Source organism: Melanerpes formicivorus, unplaced genomic scaffold (genome assembly GCF_026170545.1).
Source record: "Melanerpes formicivorus ecotype bairdi unplaced genomic scaffold, bMelFor1.0.p_v2 SCAF_6, whole genome shotgun sequence".
Taxonomy (NCBI): Eukaryota; Metazoa; Chordata; class Aves; order Piciformes; family Picidae; genus Melanerpes; species Melanerpes formicivorus.
This window is the reverse complement of record NW_027142358.1, coordinates 17846052-17870518: the sequence shown is the minus strand read 5'-3', so window position 1 is coordinate 17870518 and position 24467 is coordinate 17846052. Positions and strand designations below refer to the sequence as shown.

Below are 24467 nucleotides of genomic sequence, written 5' to 3'. Positions count from 1 at the left end.
TTCCTTTCTCTTTATTAAAGGGGCCCTGACTCTAGGTCTGCTGAACTCACTCTGAGTGGAAGGCTATTCAGCTCTCTCCTTTGATTGAAAGCATGAGCCTGTTACTTATGAGCTCTCCATAGCTTTCCTTTTAATAGCGAGTTGGGGGAAGGGGAAAAAAAGATGCCTGGAGAAAGGGAAGGAAAAGATAGGTAGCAAAAAGTGCTTGTAACTCAACATGGAACTTCGAGGGGTTTGCAGCACAGGTCTCTGGGGAAAGGTTATAAGCGTACAAGGTAAGCAATGCCTTTCCTAGGCCGATTTTTATTTCCTTAATGTTCACCAACATGTTCAGAAAGCTTCTCTGCACCTTCAATATACCCTTACTGTCCAACTTTCTCCCAGCCTTACTAAAGTATTTATTTTGCCAGCATGAAACTGAAAGAATTGCTGCTGGTTGGGTTTTTCGGGGGGGTTGTTTTTTTTGTCTTCTGGTGAAATAATGCCAAAAACCCACTAACTAACATCCTAACCATCCTCACTGTTTCAACAGGGAACATGCAACTTGCTATTGTAAATTGTACACTGCCACAAGCTCTCATCAAACTTTGTGTGGGCTTGAAATGTTCTTTTAGTCCTTGAACACTTCACATAGCTTATCACTAAAATTATATAAAAGATCGTGTTGGGACATTTGCCATAACTACAGAGGAACACTCCTCCAAGTGAGCAGACACGTAAGCAGATAACTTTGCTAGCTCAGTTTTGAGGACCGTATTGCAAGCTCGCTGTTTCTGTGAAAGGTCATCTCTTTATATGGAAAAAATGAGGAGAAAAAAAAGGGGGCAAGTTTCACTTAAAAGAAATCCACACATATTGCAAATGCTTATTACAGGTGCTTGTATGTAAAGGGCAACAGAGCAACAACATGTCTTTCTATGTTTAAGTATATATTTAAGCGTTAAAAAAAGCTTATCTAAAAATTGTGAACTACCATTGTAATTATTATAGCAACACTGTCCAGGGGGTTCCCATGGCATGAGGAAGGATGACACAAAACCTCTGTCCTTCCAGGCTCTACCTACACGAGGTATTTGGATTTGCTTTAAAGAGGTCCTGTTCCTATCTAGCAGTCTCCCTCCTTCTAAAGAAGAAGAAACTCTTAAGGCCTGAAATTATATTAGAAAGGAGGTTGTAGTGAAGTGGGAGTGTGTCTCTTCTCCCTAGTATCAGGTGACAGAATTAGAGGAAACAGCCAGGGGAGGTTCATATTGGATATTAGGAAAAATTTCTTTACTGAGAGAGTGGTCAGGCATTGGAATAGGCTGCCCAGGAAGGTGGTGGAGTCACTGTCCTGAGGTGTTCAAGGTATGTGTGGACATGGCACTTTGGGATGAGGTTTAACAGCCAGAGTGGTCTTTGACAGTTGGACTCAATGATCCTAGAGGTCTTTTCCCCTCAAAACAGTTCTAGGATTTTATACACCGCAAGAACAATGCTGACTACTGACTTCATGTTCTTTGATGTGTGAAGATATAAGACAACTGGAGACATTCCAATTATCTCCAGTTCAAAGTTAGGCCAAAATTAGAAGCAGCTATGAATAATTCATCTGGTTTTAGTAGAAACAGTAATGCTGAGCAGAATAAAGATGAAAGTTTAGCTTAGCTGTGAATAGGTGAAACAGGTAAGCAACACTGCTTCCTTAAACAGACACATTAGAATTGAGCATCCTCAGAAGTTCAATTAACAAAACATATGTCAAAACAGAGTTCTGTGACAGATTATAAATTGCTTTCAGATGCAGTTCTGATCTTAGAAACCAAAGTTTCTTGTGAAACTTCCTCTAACTTCTCTATGAGGCTTTTTAGAAATAGTAACCATGTAATTTACAAGGGTTTGACCACAGTAGCCTAGGAATTGTTTCTAGGTCAAAAGATGCACCTTGGAAGGTTCCTTAGCCAACACCTAGGTCAATGCACTAGCCCAGATATTTACAGGATGTTAAACAGTCTGTTCATTTCAGAAAGCTTAGCAATTACCTGAAAATCTAGCATTTTAATTAAGGAATAAAAGTCTTCTAGAAAGTAATATTTCTCATTGGATAAGCTATTCTTGCTTGGATATGTCTTGCTGTGATATGTCCCAGAGAAAGATGTCAAGTGGGCATTCCACCAATGCCTTATATTCCTGCAATTCCACTTAGGTTCACTGCCTTGTTATTGACAGTTTTGACAAAGGTAACCGACAACAGACCAGACATGATTTTTCATAGTTTGTGCATGAAGTTATCTGTACTATTATTTACAGCTGATTTACAGTTGCCCTTCCTGATATCTCGCAGTGCCTTCCTTCGCTGACTTCAGTTTCAGTTTGCTATTATTTTGCAAACCATAAAGTGATTACATAATCCAATATTCTCTAGTAACAGTTAACAAGCTTTAACAGCAACATCTAAAATGTATCACTTGATAGAATCAGTGGGAATTGGAAAACAACAAAGCACACAACAATTTCACAGAATATCTGTTATAAAAGTTAATTAAAGTAGTAGCTATTATGAATTATTATCTTCTACATCATACAATGCTAGGGCAATTCTAGGCTTCCATTTAGAAAATAACCACCAATAAAAAGCATTAGCATATACAGTGCATTTCATCTGATATTACAATTGCAATGCCATTTGCTAGAACAAACTGCTCCAAGTGAACAAACTTTACTACAACAGATGCATGTGTGAGACAAGGCAGACATTTGACTTCATCTAAGGACACACAGCACAATTGTACTCAACTTGTAACAGAGATATCAAGTCCAAACACTTAAGTACTTCAATAATCTCAAACTCCTCCTGCATCATCCAATTTTTATGCCAGCAAAACAAGTGTATCTGATAAGAAACATAAAAGCAGGAACCAACGTGATTATTTTTTTTCCCTTTGCTGGACTGGTCTTACACAAAGTAGAATACAGCAAGAAATTCTTCAGTCTATCTCACTGATGCTATGCAGACTGGTGTGTAACCACAGGAGAATGCTGTCTCTGATGTTTACTACTATAGAATAGAATAAACCAGGTTGGAAGAGACCTTCAAGATCATCGTGTCCAACCAATCATCCAACACCACCTAATGAACTAAACCATGCAACCAAGCACCCCATCAAATCTCCTCCTGAACACCTCCAGTGATGGTGACTCCACCACCTCCTCGGGCAGCACATTCCAATGGGCAATCACTCTCTCTGTGTAAAACTTCCACCTAACCTCCAGCCTAAACCTCCCCTGGTGCAGCCTGAGACTGTGTCCTCTTGTTCTGGTACTGGCTGCCTGGGAGAAGAGACCAACCTCTGCCTGTCTACAACCCCCCTTCAGGTAGTTGTAGAGAGCGATAAGGTCACCCCTGAGTCTCCTCTTCTCCAGGCTAAGCAGCCCCAGCTCCCTCAGTCTCTCCTCATAGGGCTTGTGTTCCAAGCCCCTCACCAACTTTGTTGCCCTTCTCTGGACACGCTCCATCAAGTCAACATCCTTCCTGAACTGAGGGGCCCAGAACTGGATACAGTACTCAAGGTGTGCCCTAACCAGTGCAGTGTACAGGGGCAGAATGATCTCTCTGTTCCTGCTGGCCATACTGCTCCTGATGCAGGCCAGGATGCCATTGGCCCTCCTGCCTGCCTGGGCACACTGCAGGCTCATGTTCAGCCTACCATCAACCAGCACCCCCAGGTCCCTCTCTGCCTGGCTGCTCTCCAGCCACTCTGACCCCAGCCTGTAGCACTGCATGGGGTTGTTGCGGCCAATGTGCAGAACCCGGCACTTGGATGTGTTAAATCTCATGCCCTTGGATTCTGCCCATCTGTCCAGCCTGTTGAGGTCCCTCTGCAAAGCCTCTCTACCCTCCAGCAGATCAACTCCTGCCCCCAGCTTGGTGTTGTCTGCAAGTTTACTGATGATGGACTCAATGCCCTCATCCAGATCATCAATAAAGATGTTAAAGAGCACAGGGCCCAGCACTGATCCCTGGGGCACACCACTAGTGACTGGCTGCCAGCTGGATGTGGCACCATTCACCACCACTCTCTGGGCTCAGCCCTCCAGCCAGTTCCTAACCCATCGCAGTGTGCTCCCATCTAAGCCATGGGCTCATAATAATTCTGGGAACAATATAAAGGTATAGAATATAGTGTCTCCAGTTAGGCAGAGAACTCCCCTAATTAATATACATCTATAAAACATTTACATTGAAAACACTGATCAAAATTAAGATAAACTTCATTAATGCATTTGAAAACACAGTTAAGTAACTTAATGAATTTGCAACACTTCATGTAAACCATGCTGGCTGCTTTTTTTTTTTTTTTTTAATTTCAGAATTAAGCTGCATGATTTCCCTCTAGTTAAATCTACAGCACAACTACCTCCCAGTAGAGTATCTTGAAAATTTGGGACTGTAGCTCATAAAGGAATTAATCTCCTACACAAGGAAACGACAGCATAAAAATCCAATATATATATATATACACACACAAACCCCCGTTTCACAAACTCAGCCTGTATCTTTCTGTAGCTTTTTTTTTCCTCATATATACCTACAATCTGGACTCATTTCTACCCACTTCTAGTTCAGGAGAAAAAAGGCAGTAAGGAAAGCAGAAAATACAGTGAAAATAGCATCAACCATAGGAGCAGTCTGAATTCTAGAGATTACAGCCTTCTCAGCTCTAGGTTCCGAAAGATCTCTCACTAACATGACTATTTTAAGGAGCTTTGGCATCCCACACAAATGAAAATACTTCTCTAAAAATAATAAAAACCATAAAGAAGTTTTTAAAAAATCCTCCAACCTGAGCTAAAGTAGGCTGGCTTCCCATTGTATGCACAGCTTTTGCAGACCCAAGAACTACTGGTAAACCCAAGTTAGTACCAGGAGGAACAAGCTTTCAATGGGGAAACAATATCGGCTTTAAGTTTCACGCATTTGTGCCTGGGGAATCCCCTTTGAAGTTGCTAGCTGATATGACATCAGTTTCATGCCACTGAAGTGCCTCAGCTGCAGTAAGGCTATAACATCAGAATGCACAGGACTCCTGAATTCACTGTAATTGTTTTATACTGTTTGATCCTTCTTCTGGTGAGAAAGAAGGGAAGAATATAAATTGTAACACTTCAGTAAAATAATAAATCAACCTCCCAAATGATCATTAATATTGGCTCAGTGAACTAAAAAAGAAGTGACAAATTCAATAATTACTGTACTGACACCAAAATAACCAAGTCTTAACAAAAATACTGAAACTTAGTATGCTACAATACACTTTCATATCACTGCCAGTCCTAAATGACAAAGCTGAACAGGTTCAAGGAACACACTGCTTTTTCATCCTCACTTACTTGAATTGTGATTTGATCAATACAAAACACAGGAAAAAGAAAAGCTCCAGGAAGATCCTATTGTAGTTCACTTGCATCTATCTCCTTATACAGATGGTGTCATAAAGGGTTGGGCCAAGTTAGCTCACTCATATTAATTCTTCAACTGATTTATGTCAAGATGCTTTAGCAAAAGGAAGACTACATAATTATTCAGTTGCAAGTAGTTCTTTTTTTGTTTGAGTGGTTGGTTTGGGGTTTTTTTGGTTTATTTTGGGTTTTTTACTTTCAACATTTATGCACATATAGCAGGGTGTTTGTGCATCTGCAGATTGCTTCTCAGCTCAATCTAGAGCAAATATATATCATCGTATTTTAGTGTTTCACATTCAGCAGTTCATGCTTGGTGAGCCTGAGGCTGTTTCCTAGGATATACAAGACAGGATAAATACATATGCATATCAGAAAATAACCTATATTCTGCACTACTCAACATCAAATCAATACACATTTGTGGTATGATAGCGCAAGTTCTCTCTATATAGCTAAAACTATGCTGAAACACACTGTAGCTAATCTACAGGCACATTTCAAAGTAGGTCTGGGGGCTCATCCATCTGTTCACTAATGCTTGTTATTCATCAAAATTCTTCCTCAAAGAGAAATTATTTTTTGAATACTTCATCTGGTGACTTCTTGCTAAAATGAAACCATATTTAACTTAGTTTTCTCAATATATCTCCTTATCTTTTCTTCGATATACAGTTAAGACTATCACACCTTGATTCTATTCCAAATAAAGTCATTAGAATTAAAGCAAAAGCTGCTGACTGCCACATAAACCAAGTAGCTTTTGATTCACTCTGGAACTTCCCTAATAATTGCTGCTGAACTACTTGGCTGTATCAGCAAAAAGAATCCAAGCAGTAGATGTGAATAGGAACTGAACTACTTGCAGTAATTCAGGCAAGACAGATACATCACATTTAATAGAAATTTGTCTGTCACAAGTCAGTTACCACAAAACAGCTCATCAGCCCAGCATTTTATTTTACAGATGATGGTGAGAAATTTGTAAAACCAAAGACACTGAAAACAGGGTAGAAGGGGGGGGGGGGGGGGGAAGGGAACTGAATCCATCACTGACATAAATGAATCTTCCAAAACACCTGTGGGAATGCTAACAATGTTGTCATAGTTTCTGCTAAGGCAAACAGAAGGTTGACTAGTCAGACTGGCAATTTTGATCTGCTAATTGTGATGCCCTCAAGCTTATAACGCTAAAAATAAACTTTCTTTTTGTTGAGCTGGTTAAAAGAAATAGCAACAAATGTGCATTTACAAAAATACCATGTCAAGAAGATTGACATCAGCCAACATGCAGATTTTTCTTCCCCTGGGCACCAAATCGCTGATGTATGTACATGCTCCCTTCTTGGCATAATTGATTTTCACTTTGTCTATGGTGGCACATTCTTGGAATAGCTGGTGTCAAAGCAAGTATGAATATGCAAGCAAAGGACACACTAGCTAGGATGAGAACTCCTTCATCTTGAACCCGAGCTTGAACTCAATTTGAAGTAGAATATCAGTTGCTTTTAAATATTCAGCTTAAAAAGACCCTAACAAATCTGCACAATATATAGCTCTGTTCTCCCCTGTTATAGTCAAAAAAATCGGACCAAATCACAATTATTAAAAAGCTTTTAAATGCATTTTCTGCCTTCTTAGAAAACAAGACTCTGAACAGATTCCATCATTTCCAGAAAACATGAATAAAAATGGAAGATATCTACAGCTATAGCAGAAGCAGCTGTTCATCTACACCCCGATTGCCTAAATTGTCATTTATGCTTGACAAGATGTAGCAGCTCCTTTAAGCAGAGTAGGCTAAGACAGCTATCTTTTTCTGAGATCTTATCCTTTCACTCTGGCTAGCTCTCCTATGCATTTAAATGACCTGATCTCCTCAGACCCCTGTAACATATTTCTCTTGCAATGTCTTCAATTCAAAGTAGTATAACCCCTTTTTGTTTGCCATTTTAATTTTTTTTTTAACAAAGCTGATTCATCCACACCAATCAACAATATAGTAACAACATCCATGATATATTACAGCATTGTTTCCCAACAGGATGTACCTTAAATCTCAATTAGCAGGCAAGATAATTCCTATAAACTACAGACTTGTTCAAATGAAGTATTTATGAAAATGAGAAATCAAACTGACTGGCATTGAATTTTTTCAGGCAGCTATGCCAAAAATGACCATTAAAACCTCAGTCACTAATTAACAGCAACACACTAATATCATAGGCAGTTGCATCAGATTATGTTAAATCACCTGTTTTGGTAGAGGCACAAAAAATGTGGATTAGCACCAGGTCCTCTCTTAAATCCTGCAGAAAGGCTTTCCTTTCAAACTATGTCTGAACTACAGTACTGAGTATCAGTGAAAAATCAGTTTCACACTGCTCAGCAAACAGTTATTCTCAGTACTGTCACATGGCTGACCTAATGCCAGTGAAAACACAGTCTGCTCAGCAGATACGACTGAATTTTCACAACTAGTTTTCCCTTCAGGTAGAACTAAAACCAGACAGAGATGGGCCACATGTTAAATTGTTCTTATACTTTCAGCTTGGTTTGCACTGAAAATTGATGGATATCTCAGGGATCAAGCTGGTCAAGACCTTTTCAGCAAAACATTTTACAACTGGAAACTAACATTTCCAAACTACAACATTCATTGGTTCTGACTATAGCAGAAATTATGTCTTTATGTCTGAAATTATGTCATTATGAAATTATGTCATTATGTCTTAGGTCAGACAGAGAGAGAGAGACTAAGGCACAGACAATAATCACAGACTGATGGTTTAAGTGTTCAGCCTCACTTCAAGTATCAAGTTTTAAAAGTTTTTCTCAGTTCAAAACCACGATTTCAAACTCTCTTCTCCCACTCCCATCTGCTGCAGAGTTATTAATATGCCATCAAGTTATTTTGCAGCATGAATCTCTGAAATTTAGAAATCTTCAGAGTCATCTAAAACTGGTTTGAGAACAGCTTTCAAAACTTAAAATTTGTATGCAAGAAGCAAATCCTGAACATCTGTGCAGCCCTACAAATAAGACCAAAACCCTAATGCTCCCTAAAGACATTTGCCCAAGATTTTGAAGATCTATCTACATACAGCTCCTGGAATTCTGAATTCTTACAAATGGTCTATGCAAAAGCCCCATCCGAGGCCACTGTTATTACTGTTTATGAGGTTTTAATGGCATTTACTGGACAAATTATTTATTTTAGGTACAGATAAAATAGTTCTGTCTATAACCAAGGCCATTAGTCAACAAAGCCATGAATACAGCATGCATTTTTAATTCACCTTTCTTTTTCAAGTTCCAAATAACAGCCATCCAAAATGCACAAACCAGAGTATACTGCTATAATGATACTTGTCATGGTGATGGGCATACAGAGGTTTCTGGAATCATGCTTCTCTGTGGGAGAGAAATTAATGTGCATACACGGGAACCCTCTACACGCTCGCAGCTTTCAAGACCTGTAGTTCAAACTCAACCTCAGGGTAAGATACAGGGCTATGCACTAAATCCAGTTGTATTTCAAAAGACTACTGTGTACATAAAAGAGTGGCAACAGTCAGATGAAGCCTTGATCACATTTTATTATTTAATCAATACTTTGAAGAATGCCATACGTAAGGCCATTTTCCATTCAGACTCCTTGTCTCTCCCTGCTTCCTTTGCTGCAGATACTGGGGCTTTAAATCATGTTGACATACTCTCTGAAATGAAACCAAATGTCAATATTAACCATATCTATGTGGAAGGTGAACAAAGAGTGCCTTGAGTAACTTGACAATGAAAACTCCATTTCTATGGGAGCTCTTTTATACTTGAGGTTATAGTCTCAGATGAGCATGAATGAGTAAATTGTCTCCAAAATGCCCTTTTCTAAGACCAGCCGAAAAAACTCAAGTTACTTCTTCCCCCATTCTTATCAGATTGTCCAAATATAGAAACATACACAGTAAGCATAACAGTGTGAAACCATCCTTATCGACATCTCACAGATGAATACTGAAGCACAGTGGGATTAAATCATTTGTCCAGTAAGTCTATAGTGCAAGCAGGAATGGAATACAAATACTGCAAATTCCAATCCAGTTCATTAATCATAGGATAACAGAACACGTTATACTGATGTTAGCCAGTATAAGAGAGGCTGAAGCAACCTTCCAGGTTGAGACAGTCATGGCATGACTGCTGCTGACTCACTCTGCAGAGAGATACTCCGACAAGCTGGATTGAACCACCGCAGCACTGCCTCAAAAGCAAGCTACAGAACAAATACAGGCTCTGCTGATTGAACTTGCTATAGGGTCCACCCACCAGTACTGTGAGGCAATGTCTAATGAAAATGTTTTCAAAATGCAAGCAACTTGTTGAGGAGCAGAACTTACACAACTGCAAAAACAATTTGACCTTAGAGTTTCTGTATCAACAGATTTCAACATTCAGAATATAGATAGCTAAAGGTCATCAACCACACTTTACAGAAAGAGAAATGGAAATAGAAAGATAACACGATTTATCTCTTTCACATGAGCTGAATGTAGGTCTTCAGTTTTCCTGATTTATAAAAACTACCTTTCCAACAACACTGCAATACAGTACCCCCAAAATGAAGCACTGTGTATGCTAGAAAACGACAAATATACATTTCCCTACTCCCATTCTCTAACACTCCCCCCAGTATTGCATACATGCCACTAGGTATGTATACAAACAAGAAATCATAGAATCATTACAGTAGGAAAGGACCCTTAAGATCATACACACACCCTTTTACATATACATGGGAAAAAAAATTCTAAACACATTCTGCTGGACTACAGAATGAAGGAGCATGGAAAAACTTTGATATGGTGCCAAGAAGCACAACGTAAGGAACTATAGAGAACAGGGTAAGTCCCAGCCATTTTCCTCTACATACATTATTTTGGATTTAATCCAAGTATGACAAGAATCAGCTCCTATGCAATCTGTACTCTGGGGAACAAGTACAGTCTGTCAGCTCTTCCAGAACGTGGTAGAAATCCTAGGTGCTTTTCATGGTGCTTATTGCGTGGTGGTATAACAGGCCTTCGCCTATAGACCAGAGTACTGATACACAACTCTTAATGAAAGCATGCCTAACTAGCATTGTTTTCCTTAATTCTGAATGTTTCTAAATGCTTACATTTTTTTAGTTTCAGTAACAGATCCAACTTCTGATGTAAAAAAAAAAACAAACCCAGCACCAAAAAAAAACACCAACAAACCAAAAAACAAACCAAACAAAATCCACAGCCCCCCCCCAATGAAAAAGATCAGGGATTGTTTTTGCAAGAGATTGAATTTGTGACTACAGCTCAATTAACTGTATGCTTTTCTAAGAGTAACATATATTTCTATGAGTCTCAGCAAATGTTTGAATAAGGCAGGAAAGCAGATTAGCATAGACACAGAGTGAGATCCAATACCTGCTTTTCATGCACACTTACTTGCAGGCTTGCTGATATTCTTAGCTGTACATATGAATTATTAAAGAGGTTCATAACCTTCACAAAGAAATGTATTTATTACATAATGCTAATCTGCTTTCAATAACCTTTTATATAGATCTTGAAGTTGTTTGACTACTACTTGACAAAACTTTTCCCCTCACCCTCTGTATAAGACACCCTCCTCTAGCATTATACCCAAAGATTCTAACATGCACTGGAGCAGGTCAGGCAACTAGATTCAAAGCTCATGTTACCTGGGCACTTCCTTTGTGTTCAAGTGAGGACACCAGTACCCTTGGCTGATGAAAGCCTGAGAGTACACAGGTATCAAATCTGCTGCCAACATTTGCATGCTCTAAAGGTTGTAGAGTAAGCTATAGGACTAAGATTAACTGCAAAATTAACTTGGCAGGGAGGAAAAGGATTGACTTTCCATGTCACTGAGCAGCAAAAGCTAATTTAACAAAGACTCTATGGCAGATCTCTAAAGATTTAGAAATCAAGAGAGAATTTAGTAGGCAAGCAGTGAAGATGGTGATTACAGATCTTTCTGAAATGACTGTTTAGGCAGGGAGGTCCCTTCCAACCTAAGCCATTCTGTGATGATTGTGCCAGCCCTTAAAAGGTGAGTAAACATGAATATATTCCTAGTGCTCTACAGTATGTGCGTGTTCCAAATTTATTTGCCCCTCCCACCTGCCTAGCCTTGCATGCTTACTTCCAAAACCACTTTCCCCAACATAAATCACCATGGAAACTGGTGAAACCTTCTGCTATATATTCAGAGAATCATAGAATCATTCAGGTTGGAAAAGGCCCTTGAGATCATCAGGTCTAACCATCAGCCTTACTCTACTAAGTTCACCACCAAACTGCCTGCAGACAATGAGGCAAATACTGAAATAATCACAAGTAAAATGAGAAACAGGATGTGGAAAATGTTCATGAAGGAAGGCTGCAAAGATGGCAGCCCGTAGTTGTTCCTGGGTATAGGTCAAGGAGATTGTGATGGGGCTGGATGTGCCCAGCAAGCATTTCCACAGGCGATCAGATACTAGATATGCACCCATGCCTGCAGAGGGGAACAACAGGGGCTGGCTGTACACCAGCCCTATAGTCTAATGGCCAGCCCAAACTACCAGATACCTGGATCAAGCAATTGGGAAATAGCTCCAGCAATAAGAAATACAACGCAGGACTAGGAGGGAGAGCTGGGCGGTGTCCCTCAGCGCTGCGCTAATCGAGAGGGGCACAGCCGGCTTCAGCAGCGTCACACGGTGAGTGCGGCCAAAGGCTCCGGCACCACCTCTCCCGCGACGCTCCGCACGAGGCTACGCCGCGTGAGGGCCGTGACCCTCGAGAACAGGGCGTGGGTAGGCGTGCCGGTAGGCGGAGCCCGCGCAGTCCGTCGTCGCGCTGGGGCGGGCTCTCCACGCTAGGTGGCAAAGTGCACACCGGTGAGGAGCGCTCCGGCTCCCACGTCGTGCTCGGGATGTGAAAAACAAATGGCTGGCGGGCTGGTCACTTAAGAACGGTTTGGGGCTAGGGGAAAGGGCACCAAATAACAACCAAAACAAAAACATACGCCAACTCCCCTCCCACCCCCCCCCTAAAAAAAAAAAAAAAAGAAAACTCAAACCCAAATTCAACCAACCGAAAACAAACAAATAAACCAGGAGAAAAAAAAAAAAATCCCAACAGGAAGACCAAATGCTTCCAAAAAAAGCACCCATGCGACCTACACTAGCAGTCAGACCTGCGTAAGCCCGAGGCGGTGCCCACGCCCCCGCACCGTTGACTCGGCTCCGTTTGAACGAGCCACGCTTGCGCTCAGCCAACAGGGCGCCGCGCTGGGCCCTGACGTCACGGGCGGCGGGAGTGGGGTCGGGCCGGCCGCGCCGGGCGGCAGCTCCGTCGCGGGCGGGCAGCTGAAAGCTGTCAGCCGCGGGGCCGCCGGCGCTGCCGCCCCTGCCCACACGTATGTACACGTCGCCCAGGAAAATGAGGGTAAGCGCCTCGTGACGGTCGCTGCCGTCGTGACCCCCGTCTGCCATGTGCGGACACCAAGGGGAGAGCGCGCGGCAGGGCAGAGTCCCAGGGTGACGGCTGGGTGGTAGAGAGGGGAAAAACCCCTAGCGGTCAAAGTCGCGGAGAGTTTGCCTCAGAACTTATCGGGGGGAGGACGCCAGTGAGTGTCTTCCGCGGTCATCGCAGCAGAGGTGCTGCGGTAGAGCGGGCGGGGGTTGTCCGGGCCCCCGAGCGTAGCAGGTCGCGGCAGGTGCTGCGCAAGGGCGCCGTCCGCGGCCGCCGCAGCGCTCCTCTCTCCTGGCCGCCCCCGAGCAGCCGGGGGTTCGATTTATGTAGAGGGAACCGCGAGTTTGGAAGAAACGAGTGGAGTACGGGGGCTGACAGTGCTGCGGCTCTTCGCGGTGGTATTAACTGCCCTCACTGCGGGCGCTGCCTCCCTACCAATGCAGGAGCCTCGACCGATCGGGTCCTTTGACAGCTCTGGGGAGGCCGGCACCGCCGGATGCGGGTGCTGGTAGCAGCAGCCGGCTCCGCGGGAAGATCCAGGGCTGGGATTCTGGCCTTTGCAGCCCGGCTAAGATCATTACAGGCTGCTCCCGAAGAGGGTCTTTAAAACTGATGCAACAATGAACGTCTTAAAGGACTTTAAAACACTGGATCCAAAAAACGGGATCAGTGTCCTCCGAAAGCATCTTTTCAGTGGGAGCTTACTTGGTAGTTAACTTCTCTTAAAACCCTGTGCAACAACATCTTAGTAGCCAGAAGTGCCCACCACTGCCTGTCCAGCCTGAGAAGTAGCTTTCAGCTTTATTGCTATGGACCTTAAAAGAGGAAAAAAACAAAATGTGGGGGAAAAAAAGCCAACAAAAAACACCACCAACAAAAAATTAGTATGCATAGGAAAGCTGGCTTCTTCATCATATGCTCCACTGATTTGTCAGATTGTTGTGTACTTCAGAGCTTAGGCCCAAAATAAATCCATTAAATACTGAGTAACTTTAATGCCTATTCATGCAGAATCATAATTTCTAATTTCTTTTGATATTCCATTGAACCCTGGATTTTCTGTTCTATTTGAATCTATGTCCTGAACTTCTGAAATTGATCTGCAATCCTCAGCCTCCCTGGTTGCTATTAAACAGCTGATGTATCCCAATTTACAAGGAAGTACACTTCCCTTATATCTGTATCACATAAGAATACATAAAAGGTCCTTTGGGTAAAGTTGCAACCCAGTTCTACTTATCAATCTAAAATAGAAGTAAATCTCTTACCTTGATGAGCAAGTATTGTTAAAACTGGCATTTTTTCCCTACCAATGTAGCTGTCATCCTTGTGAGTTTAAAAACAAAAATGCTTTGTAACCCAGCTTGTAGATCACTTGGGAGAGTTTGAGGGGAAGAATGTACATTGCATTAAAAGGATACAAAGTACAGTTTTGCTCTGCAATTCTTTCAAGTGCTACCAAAAATAAAGCCCCAACAAAACAAAACAACCCCCCCCAAAAAACCCCCACCCAAAACAACAACAAAAACACCCACAAACAAAACAAAAAAACCCCAAACCAAACACCAAAACCAACCAACCCCAAACGATCCCACCCTCATAGCATTTAAGATTTTCAGCAATTAAACTGGTTTCTGAAAATTTGGTACAGTGAAAGAGGACTTGCATCCAAGACACAAATAGTAAGAAACAGCTGTCAGTTTAGAGGTAATAGCAATAATCTAATCCTTTTTTTCCCTAAATAAGAGCTTTTCAAGTGTGGCAATGTCATGTTTGTTTCATAGAGGTGAGACATCAACTAAAGAGTTAATGGTGCATTTTTTTCACTTTGCCCTCTAAATAGTTTTAACTATTCCAGCAGCCAGGGAGAACTGCTTTGATGCTGAATAGTGTTTTGGATCTTTGCATACAGTAGCTGGATAATTTGTTTAGCCTTTGCATATATTAACTTCAGCCAGTTTAAAACAAACAAATTCCACATTTACTAGCAGCTGGGAACTAGGGTGTACTGATACAGCTTGTGGCCAAGGAAGAGGGAGGTGGAAGCCCAAAAATCTTCATGTGGTTTCTGTGTTGTGATAGCAGGTTTGTTTCCTAAGCAAGTGTCTCCAAAGAGACAGTTGTCCATGTCAGAGCAATCATTTCCATCCAGTTCATGGTTTCATATACCAAAAAAGGGCAATTTTATTCAGACAATTTTATTCTCCTGCTGTTTCCAATGGTATCTGTGCCTGGATTACATCTAGATATAGAAATGGTAAAGAATTTATCATCATGTCAAGCATTTTGGCCAAATATCTGACTTCAGAAATAATAAGAAAAGGGACATTAAGGCACAGGATGTTTAGTAGAGCTCTGCTTTGATATCTTTGGAATTCAGGAAACATTTTGAATTTTCATCTCTGTATGGTTCTATGCATAAACAGCCAGAGGAAAACTGGGGAGAAAGAAGACAGCAAAGACAATTCTTACGGCTTCTGCATCTACAGCCTCAGTGACATAGTTTTAAAGCCAGCTTGCACATGTGCCACTCCTTGATTCAGAACTCAGCTTGGATGTCCAGGCTGTGTTCAGCCATATACTCGGTGCCTCTGAAAACCCCCTGCATAAGACATTCTGAAAAAAAAGCTTAACCCTCTCTTTTTCCCCCACTTCTGCAGGAAACTATGCCCCAGACACCAATATTTTCCAGCATGCTTGGTTCCAGTTGTAGTGGACAAGTGCAGCCAGATATGGGAGAAAGGTGTGTGGACCCTGTTTATCAGGATGGCAACCTTGTTTCTGGATCACTGGAGGCCTTGATAGAGCACCTGGTGCCCACTATGGACTATTATCCAGATGTAAGTAGCCGCTGAAGGGCTTTTTTTTCTCATGTTTTTCCTGTGTTAGTATCTGGATTAATGCTTCCTTAAGAATTTCTACCTCACTGATTCAAAGTTAAGATACAGGCTAAAGATGCATTTATTTTACATGCAGTATTTATTCACTGAAGATGTTGCTGAATGGGGATACTCTCTGTTTTTAAATGGAAATACTCATTAGATAAAGCCATGTTGAACCCAAATGGGTGCTTTAAGAGCCAATTAAAAGCAGCATTAGCCACAGATTTTTCAATCCTCGTAAGCTGCTTTAGCTCTAAGGCAGCCAAGAATTAACTACTAACCAGCTCCTACCTAGGAAAGCAGACCTGAAATGAGCTCTAGTATTTTTCCCTAGTTTCCTATGCATCTCCTAGTTAGGCCATTGGAAAAAAACCAAACAAAAAACAACCACCAAAAAATACCAAAACCAACCAACCCCCAAAAAAAACCAACACAAACCCAAAATAGATTTTAATTAAAATGCTCTCTTTCTCATGACATTTTAGAGGGCCAGCAGTGTAATAATGTATGTTCTTGAACTTGAAAATTACTTTGCAACTGATGAAGCATACTCTGTGCAATAAACTCCAGGACATTATCAAGAGATCACTTTATCACTTAAAATTACCCCTTGTACCCTTTACCGAAAGATGTTACTTAAATAATTTGCCAAAAATCAGGGAGGCTCTATGGTGTATATTCCATTGAGCTCTGAAAAAAGCAGCAACTAGGGCAGAAGCATCCCAGCTCTTGCTGAAGAGAAGCAAGGAGTTGGGGGGAATTGGAATCACTAGTAAGCTGCATGTTCAACACTTGCAGTAGTGAGCCATGCTCTATCATGCATTATGTTTGACAGTCTAATTTGTGTGGAACTTTTCATTGTTTCACATCAGTCACAATAAAGTCCCTCCAAGCTCCCGTGTATACCCCTCCCATCTTTACAGTCAGTATGCATGAGAAGGGGACTTCCTATATGAGAACTCACTGAGTAAAAGCAGCAGAATTGCCAGCAATCACATCAGCAGAATATTAAAAGCAAAACCAGGATGGTTTAGTGTTGCAGTTTAGAAGTAATCTTAACCCTTGTGTTTAAATATGGCTAGTATAAAATTGTACTATCTTTGCCAGACTCTTAGTATCAAGTCCTTTTTAAGACACAGAGGAATAACCATTGTTGGATTTAAAATCTGTGGTCCCTGCCTCCAAATGCATAGTGCAGAACAGATATGCAGAAGAAAGCAGCAGATAGGGCTGATACGGTTTACCAGTGGAATAGCTTTAGGCTGTTGTAATTAAACCTTCCAAGGAGTCCCCTTGTTTTGTGTGATACTAAAATATATTTACTTGCTGCTTGAATTTTTGGACTATAGCTAAGTTTTTTAAGTAGCTGCTAATGCACTTCCTTATTGTAACTTCTGGCAAATCTATTTATAACACAGCTACTCTGAAAATGGTTCCATAAAGTGAGCATTACTTAAGGGGTCTATGACTTTTTTTGGAATGCTGCTAGTTTCCATGGTGCTATCATCCCATACCCACTGATGCAAGGGAGGCATTGCAAATCAAGCAGTCATAGACTCCACCCTGGGAGGATGCAGTTTAAACAGACAGCAAGCCGACAGCTGACAGAGGCAATCATGGTGTCCCGGGAAAGAGAAATGGAAAATGGCATTAAACCAAGACACATTCTTTTAGTTAAATCAGACTACTCAATTTAGCTGAATTAATTATAAAAAATATATATAAATAGGCTTTGAAGACCATAAAGTAGGGGCTGTATTTGAGTCATCTTCAAATCCCAGTTTTCAGGTTTTGTTCAGTTGCATGTTTGTACTGAATTTCATGCTCATTTCTACTTTTAAGGAAGTTGCTACAGAGGGTGATAGCCATTTATGCTGATAAGCCGTCAGAAGAGTAGCCAGTACTGTATGTTCAAGAGAAAGGTATAAGCACCTCTCAGTCTCCTGGCTCTGGTTACACATACAACTAAAACCAGCAAGGTATCACCAAGTAATTTGCACAAAGAGAAGTTATTGGTAATGGTAGCAGAGATAACCTTAGAGTAACATATCTGTAAGTGGCAGTATTCATCCAAATTTTTGGGTTAAAATATCTGAAGACGGTGATCTAGAAGGCATTCCCACCTGTGTGGAAATTAAGCTAAAGATCACAGTAACCTTCCAGACAGGAGGAAAAAAAAAAAAAAAAAAGAGGTGAGGGAGAAAGCTAACATTGAATATCTTTCTGTGCTGGTTACAGGGGCAAAACAAAAATGTATTTGCAGTGTTGGCAGAGCACAAGTCAGGCACAGGGGGAAGTGAAAGATAAGGGCCTACATTTGTGTGCTGCTGCTCTTTTGGGGCTTGTTTATGTACAGGGACTTTTTCAGCACATAGAAAAATGTATACTCATGAGACAGAAGAGTTCGGGAGGTTAAGAATGGAATGTACCAGTCTGCAACCCTTGTGCCCGAGCAAGAAAACGTTTCAAGAAAGTATTTCACAAACAAGAACTTCCAAGATGAGCAGTGAGTGCACAAAGAAAAGTTGGTGGTTTTTGTTTTTTGACCCTCCTCAAGAAGTCATCAGTGCATTCTTGGGTTAGAGAGCAACAATTCCTTCTTTAGTCTTGTGCTCCTGCATGCTGTCTCTCTTTTTTTTTTTTTTTAAATATAATTCAACTCATCTCTTAGCAACAACTTTAGGCACTAAAGGAATCTGGCTTCTTATTCTGTTGTAAAGCGCAAGCCCTTTTTATGTCAGCTTATGTTGTGCCAAGTGCAGAAAAGATTTTTGTTTTTTGTCTCTCCTCCCAAATACCTATCACTTTTGTGGGATAAATGGACGTTAACTTTCAATCTCATAGTTTATGGAAACATTTTTTACTCAAAACAGCTAGCTTCTTAGCTAAATTTACCTTCTCTAAACTGTTGTCTTCATGATTAGGAGACTGACTATGATTGTAGGTTTTTACACTGTTACAGCATTTAGCCTACATGTGTAGTAGTACAGGTGCAACAAATCCCAGGAATCCTCGATCTAGATAAGGCATGTGACATCATTATGAAATATTTACTATCCAAAACAACTGTTCCTAACCCCAGAGACCTACTGCTAAGCTGAAATGTATTGCTTAGTTCAGCCTGACTTTTCTTTATTGGATAGAGTGGCTATTAGAAGAGAGGCAGGGCGATGGGGGTCAATATTGCTGTCAGACCTATAATTTTCTGTTTGTTTCCTAATTGCAGTTACTCCTTGTCTATGCTAGCATAAGCAATACAAGTATATTAAAAAAAAAAAAAAAATCCACAATTAGCTACCAATATGTTGTAAACCAGCATATCTTCATTGACCATAATGGAATCATTTTCTTTTCCAAAGTACTGAACCTCCTTCCAGTTAAGTGACTTAAAAGATTGAATGAGAATACAGTAGATGAGTTTCAGAAGTAATGATTGTTTCTTAAAGGTGGTAGTCCTGTGTCGTCTGGGAAAGCATTACATAGGTCCAGTACAGATGTTTCTGTTTACAGAGAGACATCAGAGACAAGTACTCACTTGTATGGCCATTCATCTTCCTGCGTCTTGCCAGTTTGGCACTTTTTTGAACATCATATAAAATATTATCAGAGAAACCAAATAAAATAACAAGTCATCTAAGTCACAATTTTCTTGCAGTATAACACAAGGTAAATGATAGTCTGAGGGGAGCTTTCTCAGAGTCACTTTGGATAAATGCTGTCCCACATCACACAAACTTCCACAAGGAGACCAACACTAGAATTAGTATGAGAAGCAAAATTATATCCTTTCCTTAAATAATGCATTCCAGCTTATCAGAGCAGAGGTCATTGGCAGGGCATCATGACTTAAGTTTTGGTTCCCTGCTACTTAACACATAGATATATTTTTCAGATAGGCTTCTAAACTCCCGAAGAGGAATGTAAGCAAGAAATTTCTGAAGGCATCAAAGTCTTTTTTTTCTTTTCATTCTCTCTCTCAAATGTAAAATACAGTAATAGTGAGGGCTGCTTCATGTTTCCAGAACAAAAATTTTCATACAACCCAGTGACAGCTGACACACTCAACAGCTAAACTGCTTTCCCATATAGTTCAGATTCCCAGTTCTAAGTCCAGGGACAGTACTGATAGAAGTGAGCACAAAAATTAGGTGCAAAACATAACAGAGGATAACCAGGTGTAACTTACAACAACAATGAAACCAAACAAGCAAAAATGCTCAACCCCTCTGCAAAGACCTCACAACCCAACACTACACTTTATCTTGTTTTCATTCTGAATAGGGAGCATGCCAGTTTTGGGATCACATACATAAAAGATTTTTTCCTATAATACAACCAGGTCACCTTTTGTGAATCAGGTTAGCTCTTTGACCTAATTTTAGTGCCCAATGTACTGCCACATACTCTACTCTAGATTTTTTTTATAAAGCTTCTCCAAAGATTACACATCATGAGCTGTTCCCCAATGCAGACACAAGAACAGCATTGAATTTTATTTTTTTTCCCCCCCAATAACTTCAATTTTTTGTCATTGTAAATGTTAAAAAAACTCTCTGAAAGTCTGGAGAGAGCCACAATTTGTGCCTGTGTGGCATCAGGAAGGGAGGCCGTGTTGTCAGTGTCCTGTCACTGCCCTGGCCACCTGCTCAAAAGTCACCAAGAGCCTAACTGTTAGATAGCCTCAGCTGTCCATCTTCTGTAGTTATCAGTGGAAGCACTACCCAGGAACCCAACCCAAACTGTCCATCCAGTTAACCCTTCCCCTCTCTTCCTCTACTCATAAACAATAGAAAAGACAAAGACTACAGATCAACTTCAGCATCAGTCGTAGAGAATTAATGCTATTCCTGATTTAATGCATGAACCCCAGTGCTAATAAGATATCCAAATGAGAGTGAGCATTTTTAAACATCTCTGTTGTATCATTAGTTTCTTCCACAAGTGCCAGACAGAGTTGAATGTTTAATAGATACATGCTTACTCTCTTACACTGTTTATGTGCTCCCAGAACACTGATTTCTAGTTAAAGTCATTTTGTTTTAAAAAAATACAAACAAGTGAACAAAAAACCACAAACATACATTGCTTCCCACCTGCTTCTGATATTTGGAGAGGTTTAGTGTGCCCTATAATATTAATTTAACACTGACTATTGAAGTAGAAACTTTTCCATTAACAACACTTTTTATTGTGATTAGAGAGATAAACACCATAACCTTTTTGGAATCCTAAAGATACCATCAGCTCTTTACTACAAGTGTTTTTTTAGAGACTGCAAGCAGCAGAATTTAGTAGCTAATAGTAGAGATGCCATATTTTAGACAACTGGTGTTAAGATTTTAGATGGCTCAATTCACTTGCCCAGTCCAGGATGGTATACACACGTACTGTTTATTTGCACACTTGGCTGTGGCCTGCCAAATGACATTGCTAAAAACAGTTGACAGTAACACTGCAAGTCTAACAGTTAATTGAAATCCATTGTCAAGAAGCCTAAAGGAACAACAGGAGTGCTTATGAGATGCTGCTGTCATTACTCAGGTCATTACATCCAAATACAGAAGTCAAATTTCAAACATTGAAGCAAGACTAGGGCTTGAAGGCATTCTCACTTTAACTAAACTATGTAGAGTATGATTTGGAACACAGTGCATTACAGCTTTTAAAATACAAATGGAGAGTCTGTTTCTGCTGAAAAATAATTGTTGGCATTTATTAGCAGTGTTTATATTCAAAAGACTCTGAAACAAGCCCCAAATAGTCAAGCTTAAAAATAAATTGTTGTCACATGGCCACAATCAAAGCTAAAGCTTGTGTAAGTGATTGTGGGCAAAAGGAACAAAAAAACCTCATACATGAAGAAATTACAGCTGTGGTTTAGAATGCACGTGAAGCAGTTTTCTGGAGCTCAGTAAAAAACAGTCACTCTTGAAACAAAGCAACAGAAGTAGTATTGTTAAAGAGAAACAGCACCCCACATTGGACATACTTCACTTGTCTTTTTGGTGAGCAATGACCAGTTGGGCATATTATGTTTAGCATTTTTAAGGGAAATAAACTGGGAATCTGGAAACACCACACTTAACAGTCTTGAAGCCTACAACATTTCCTTGTAACAGCTCTAGAAAAGACCACCATGTCTCTGGAGACAGGAAAAATTATAAGAAATTTAAATGAAGGAGAGTTACATTTGTGGTTTATGTAATAGGTTTTCCAGGGAAGACAGCTTATTTTTGCTGAAGTTACTGAGCTTATCAGTTTGGTTTTGTTTTCTTTTTTTCTCTCTCTACTTTCACAGAGGACTTACATCTTCACTTTCCTGCTGAGCTCACGAGTCTTCATTCACCCACATGAGCTCCTGGCTAAAGTAGGGCAGATCTGCATTAAGCAGAAGCAGCAGCTAGAAACGGGGACTGAGGCAGAAAAGGTAAACAAACCATTATGTTCCTTCAGTTAGCTGTGTTACTGTCATTGTATTTCCCACACTCTCCTTCTCATTGTAAAGCTGAACAGGTTGATAAAGAATAAATTGAAATTGTAACTGGCAAGTGCTGCTGGAAGCACTTTTATTTGGGTCTTCTTCCTTGAGGTGCTGTTGCTTCTTTGCTGGCCACAAACATAGGTTGCATACTTCATTATCAGTGGGATACAGTGGCTAGAAATATAACTTTGCTCATAAACTACAGGTCAGTACTGAGCATTGGAGCAATGTGTACCTGCCATGAAACCTGCTCAGCAAGTCACTACACTTTTGGGCTTTCATCAACTTAAGTCTTTCTTGAATGCAATTCCCCTTTCTTGTGTCACCTTCACCACCCTGTTAGAGTGCTTTACTGGAGGTTATTGGTTTGGTGTTTCGAGTTGGTGTGACAATAAATCACAAAGTTACCTCCCATGAAAAGCAAGGGATGCGCTACTTAAAATTGTAGTCTAACATGTGACTGCAGTTTTACTGCAAAAAATAAAACCACAGTTGACATGCACTTAAATCCATCTAAATCTCACTGTTATGGAAAGCTTGTGTTGAAGGGCTGTTGACTAAAATTGAAATACCAGAATAGTCCAAGCTGATATGCAGTGACAAAAACAAGGATGAAATCAGCAAGTATTTGAAGATCTTAATTGTTCAAATTCTGGGCATGTTTTGGATACATTCTTCTGTGTTGAGAAACTGCATGTTTACATTCCTAATCTTCAGCATATAGATAGATAGTCCCCTTTTGTTTCTCCTTGGTGTCTCATGACTCTGGGTGGGGAGCACACAAGGTAACCCTGTGGTTTGGCAATGCAGACTTTGTGACAGCAACATTGACCTAAGAGCTTCTTTCTCCCTTACATTCCTGGGGTGCAGTCTCATACTATGTCACAAAATCACTCCACAGGAAGCACTAACCACTTTGTGAAAAATATCACTTTCATCTAGGTTAGTCCCCTGATCTGCTTGCCAGATAGCTATGTGACTTGACATGTAGGTGCTGGGCAATTGAAGATGATCAGAGAAGGAAAGTACAAGCATCTTTGCATTCAGAGGTGGTAACAGTTCTCATCACCACTGCCAAACAAATTCATGACTAATCAACCTCAAACTGATTCTGTACAAGTGGTTGTGGTCCCTAGCAACATGCAACTGGCAGCAGAGGTAGGAACTTGTAAGAGATGCTGGGACTGTCTGAAACGTTAAATTGAGGAAAGCTGACCTGAGGACAGATGAAGACGACTTTTCAGTAGATTGTGTCCAAATACATGTGTGAAATACTTGGATTAAAAATAATGGGATATAAGATGAAACCTTTGGGAATGAATACATATGGGAGATACTAAAATGAAACATCTGTGGACTAAATCACTGGGCTCCTTAAAGATCAGGTATTAGTTGTAAAGTAGTATTATTCTGCTTTAAGCAGATGTGTTAAAAAAATAATAATCATCAGTACTTCCACACTGAAATGAAATAGCATTATGTCCTGGCAACAGTATATAAAACAGAGCAGCTCGTATTCCAGACACACACACTCTTATACCTTCTGCTGATGGTTTGGAAATGAATCTATGAGAAAACCAGCAAACAGGAGGGTGGCAATAAAACGTGAATGTTTTGGGGGACTGCTTTAATTTACATGCTGTGCTGGTTGCTTTTCCTACTATGCCCTTGATCCATTCCTACCCTATTCATATAAACTCTAATTTATTCCATTTTTGGGAAACACTACACAAACTTCTGACATCCTTCTCAAATGACTGCTGTCCTTTACAGTAATACGTCTGTATTGTCTTAGGGAATAGTCTGTCCATTAGTATTTGCAAACATCTGTTTTTCTATCTAGCAACAAGTAAAAGCTCAATTCACACACAACATAGAAATTCTCAACTCTATACACTATGTATTTGCAGTCATAACTTAATGTGGTATCACCAGCTACCAGAACCTTCTTAAGTGGTCTGTAGCAGGAAATAGCTGGCAAAAGTAGTTTAAAGCAGCTCTGCTAATTTCTGACAGTTTACTCATGCAGAGGAGCTGGGTGACTTGTCTGGATAGCGTGAGTTGAACAAGTGGCAAGGAGCCAGGCTTTGAGGTTATACACCACAGTACTTATCATTCGTTTGTTTTTGACATAACTGGCTAGCCAAA

The 24467-nt window shown here is 40.5% G+C and overlaps 1 protein-coding gene across 3 annotated transcripts in view; it reads left to right on the top strand.

Moving 5' to 3' along the window:
• The window catches only part of RASGEF1A (RasGEF domain family member 1A), a 160755-nt gene that overhangs the window by 120829 nt on the left and 15459 nt on the right, over positions 1-24467 (top strand). For 2 of the 3 annotated variants that reach the window (XM_068139948.1, XM_068139946.1), the window contains 2 exons: positions 15617-15796; positions 22137-22265. In XM_068139948.1, the coding sequence (XP_067996049.1) occupies positions 15623-15796; positions 22137-22265 (303 nt within the window). In that variant the 5' untranslated portion in view covers positions 15617-15622. Of the gene's footprint in view, positions 1-11487; positions 12930-15616; positions 15797-22136; positions 22266-24467 lie in introns of those variants that run through there. The other variant, XM_068139947.1, reaches the window with a different exon arrangement.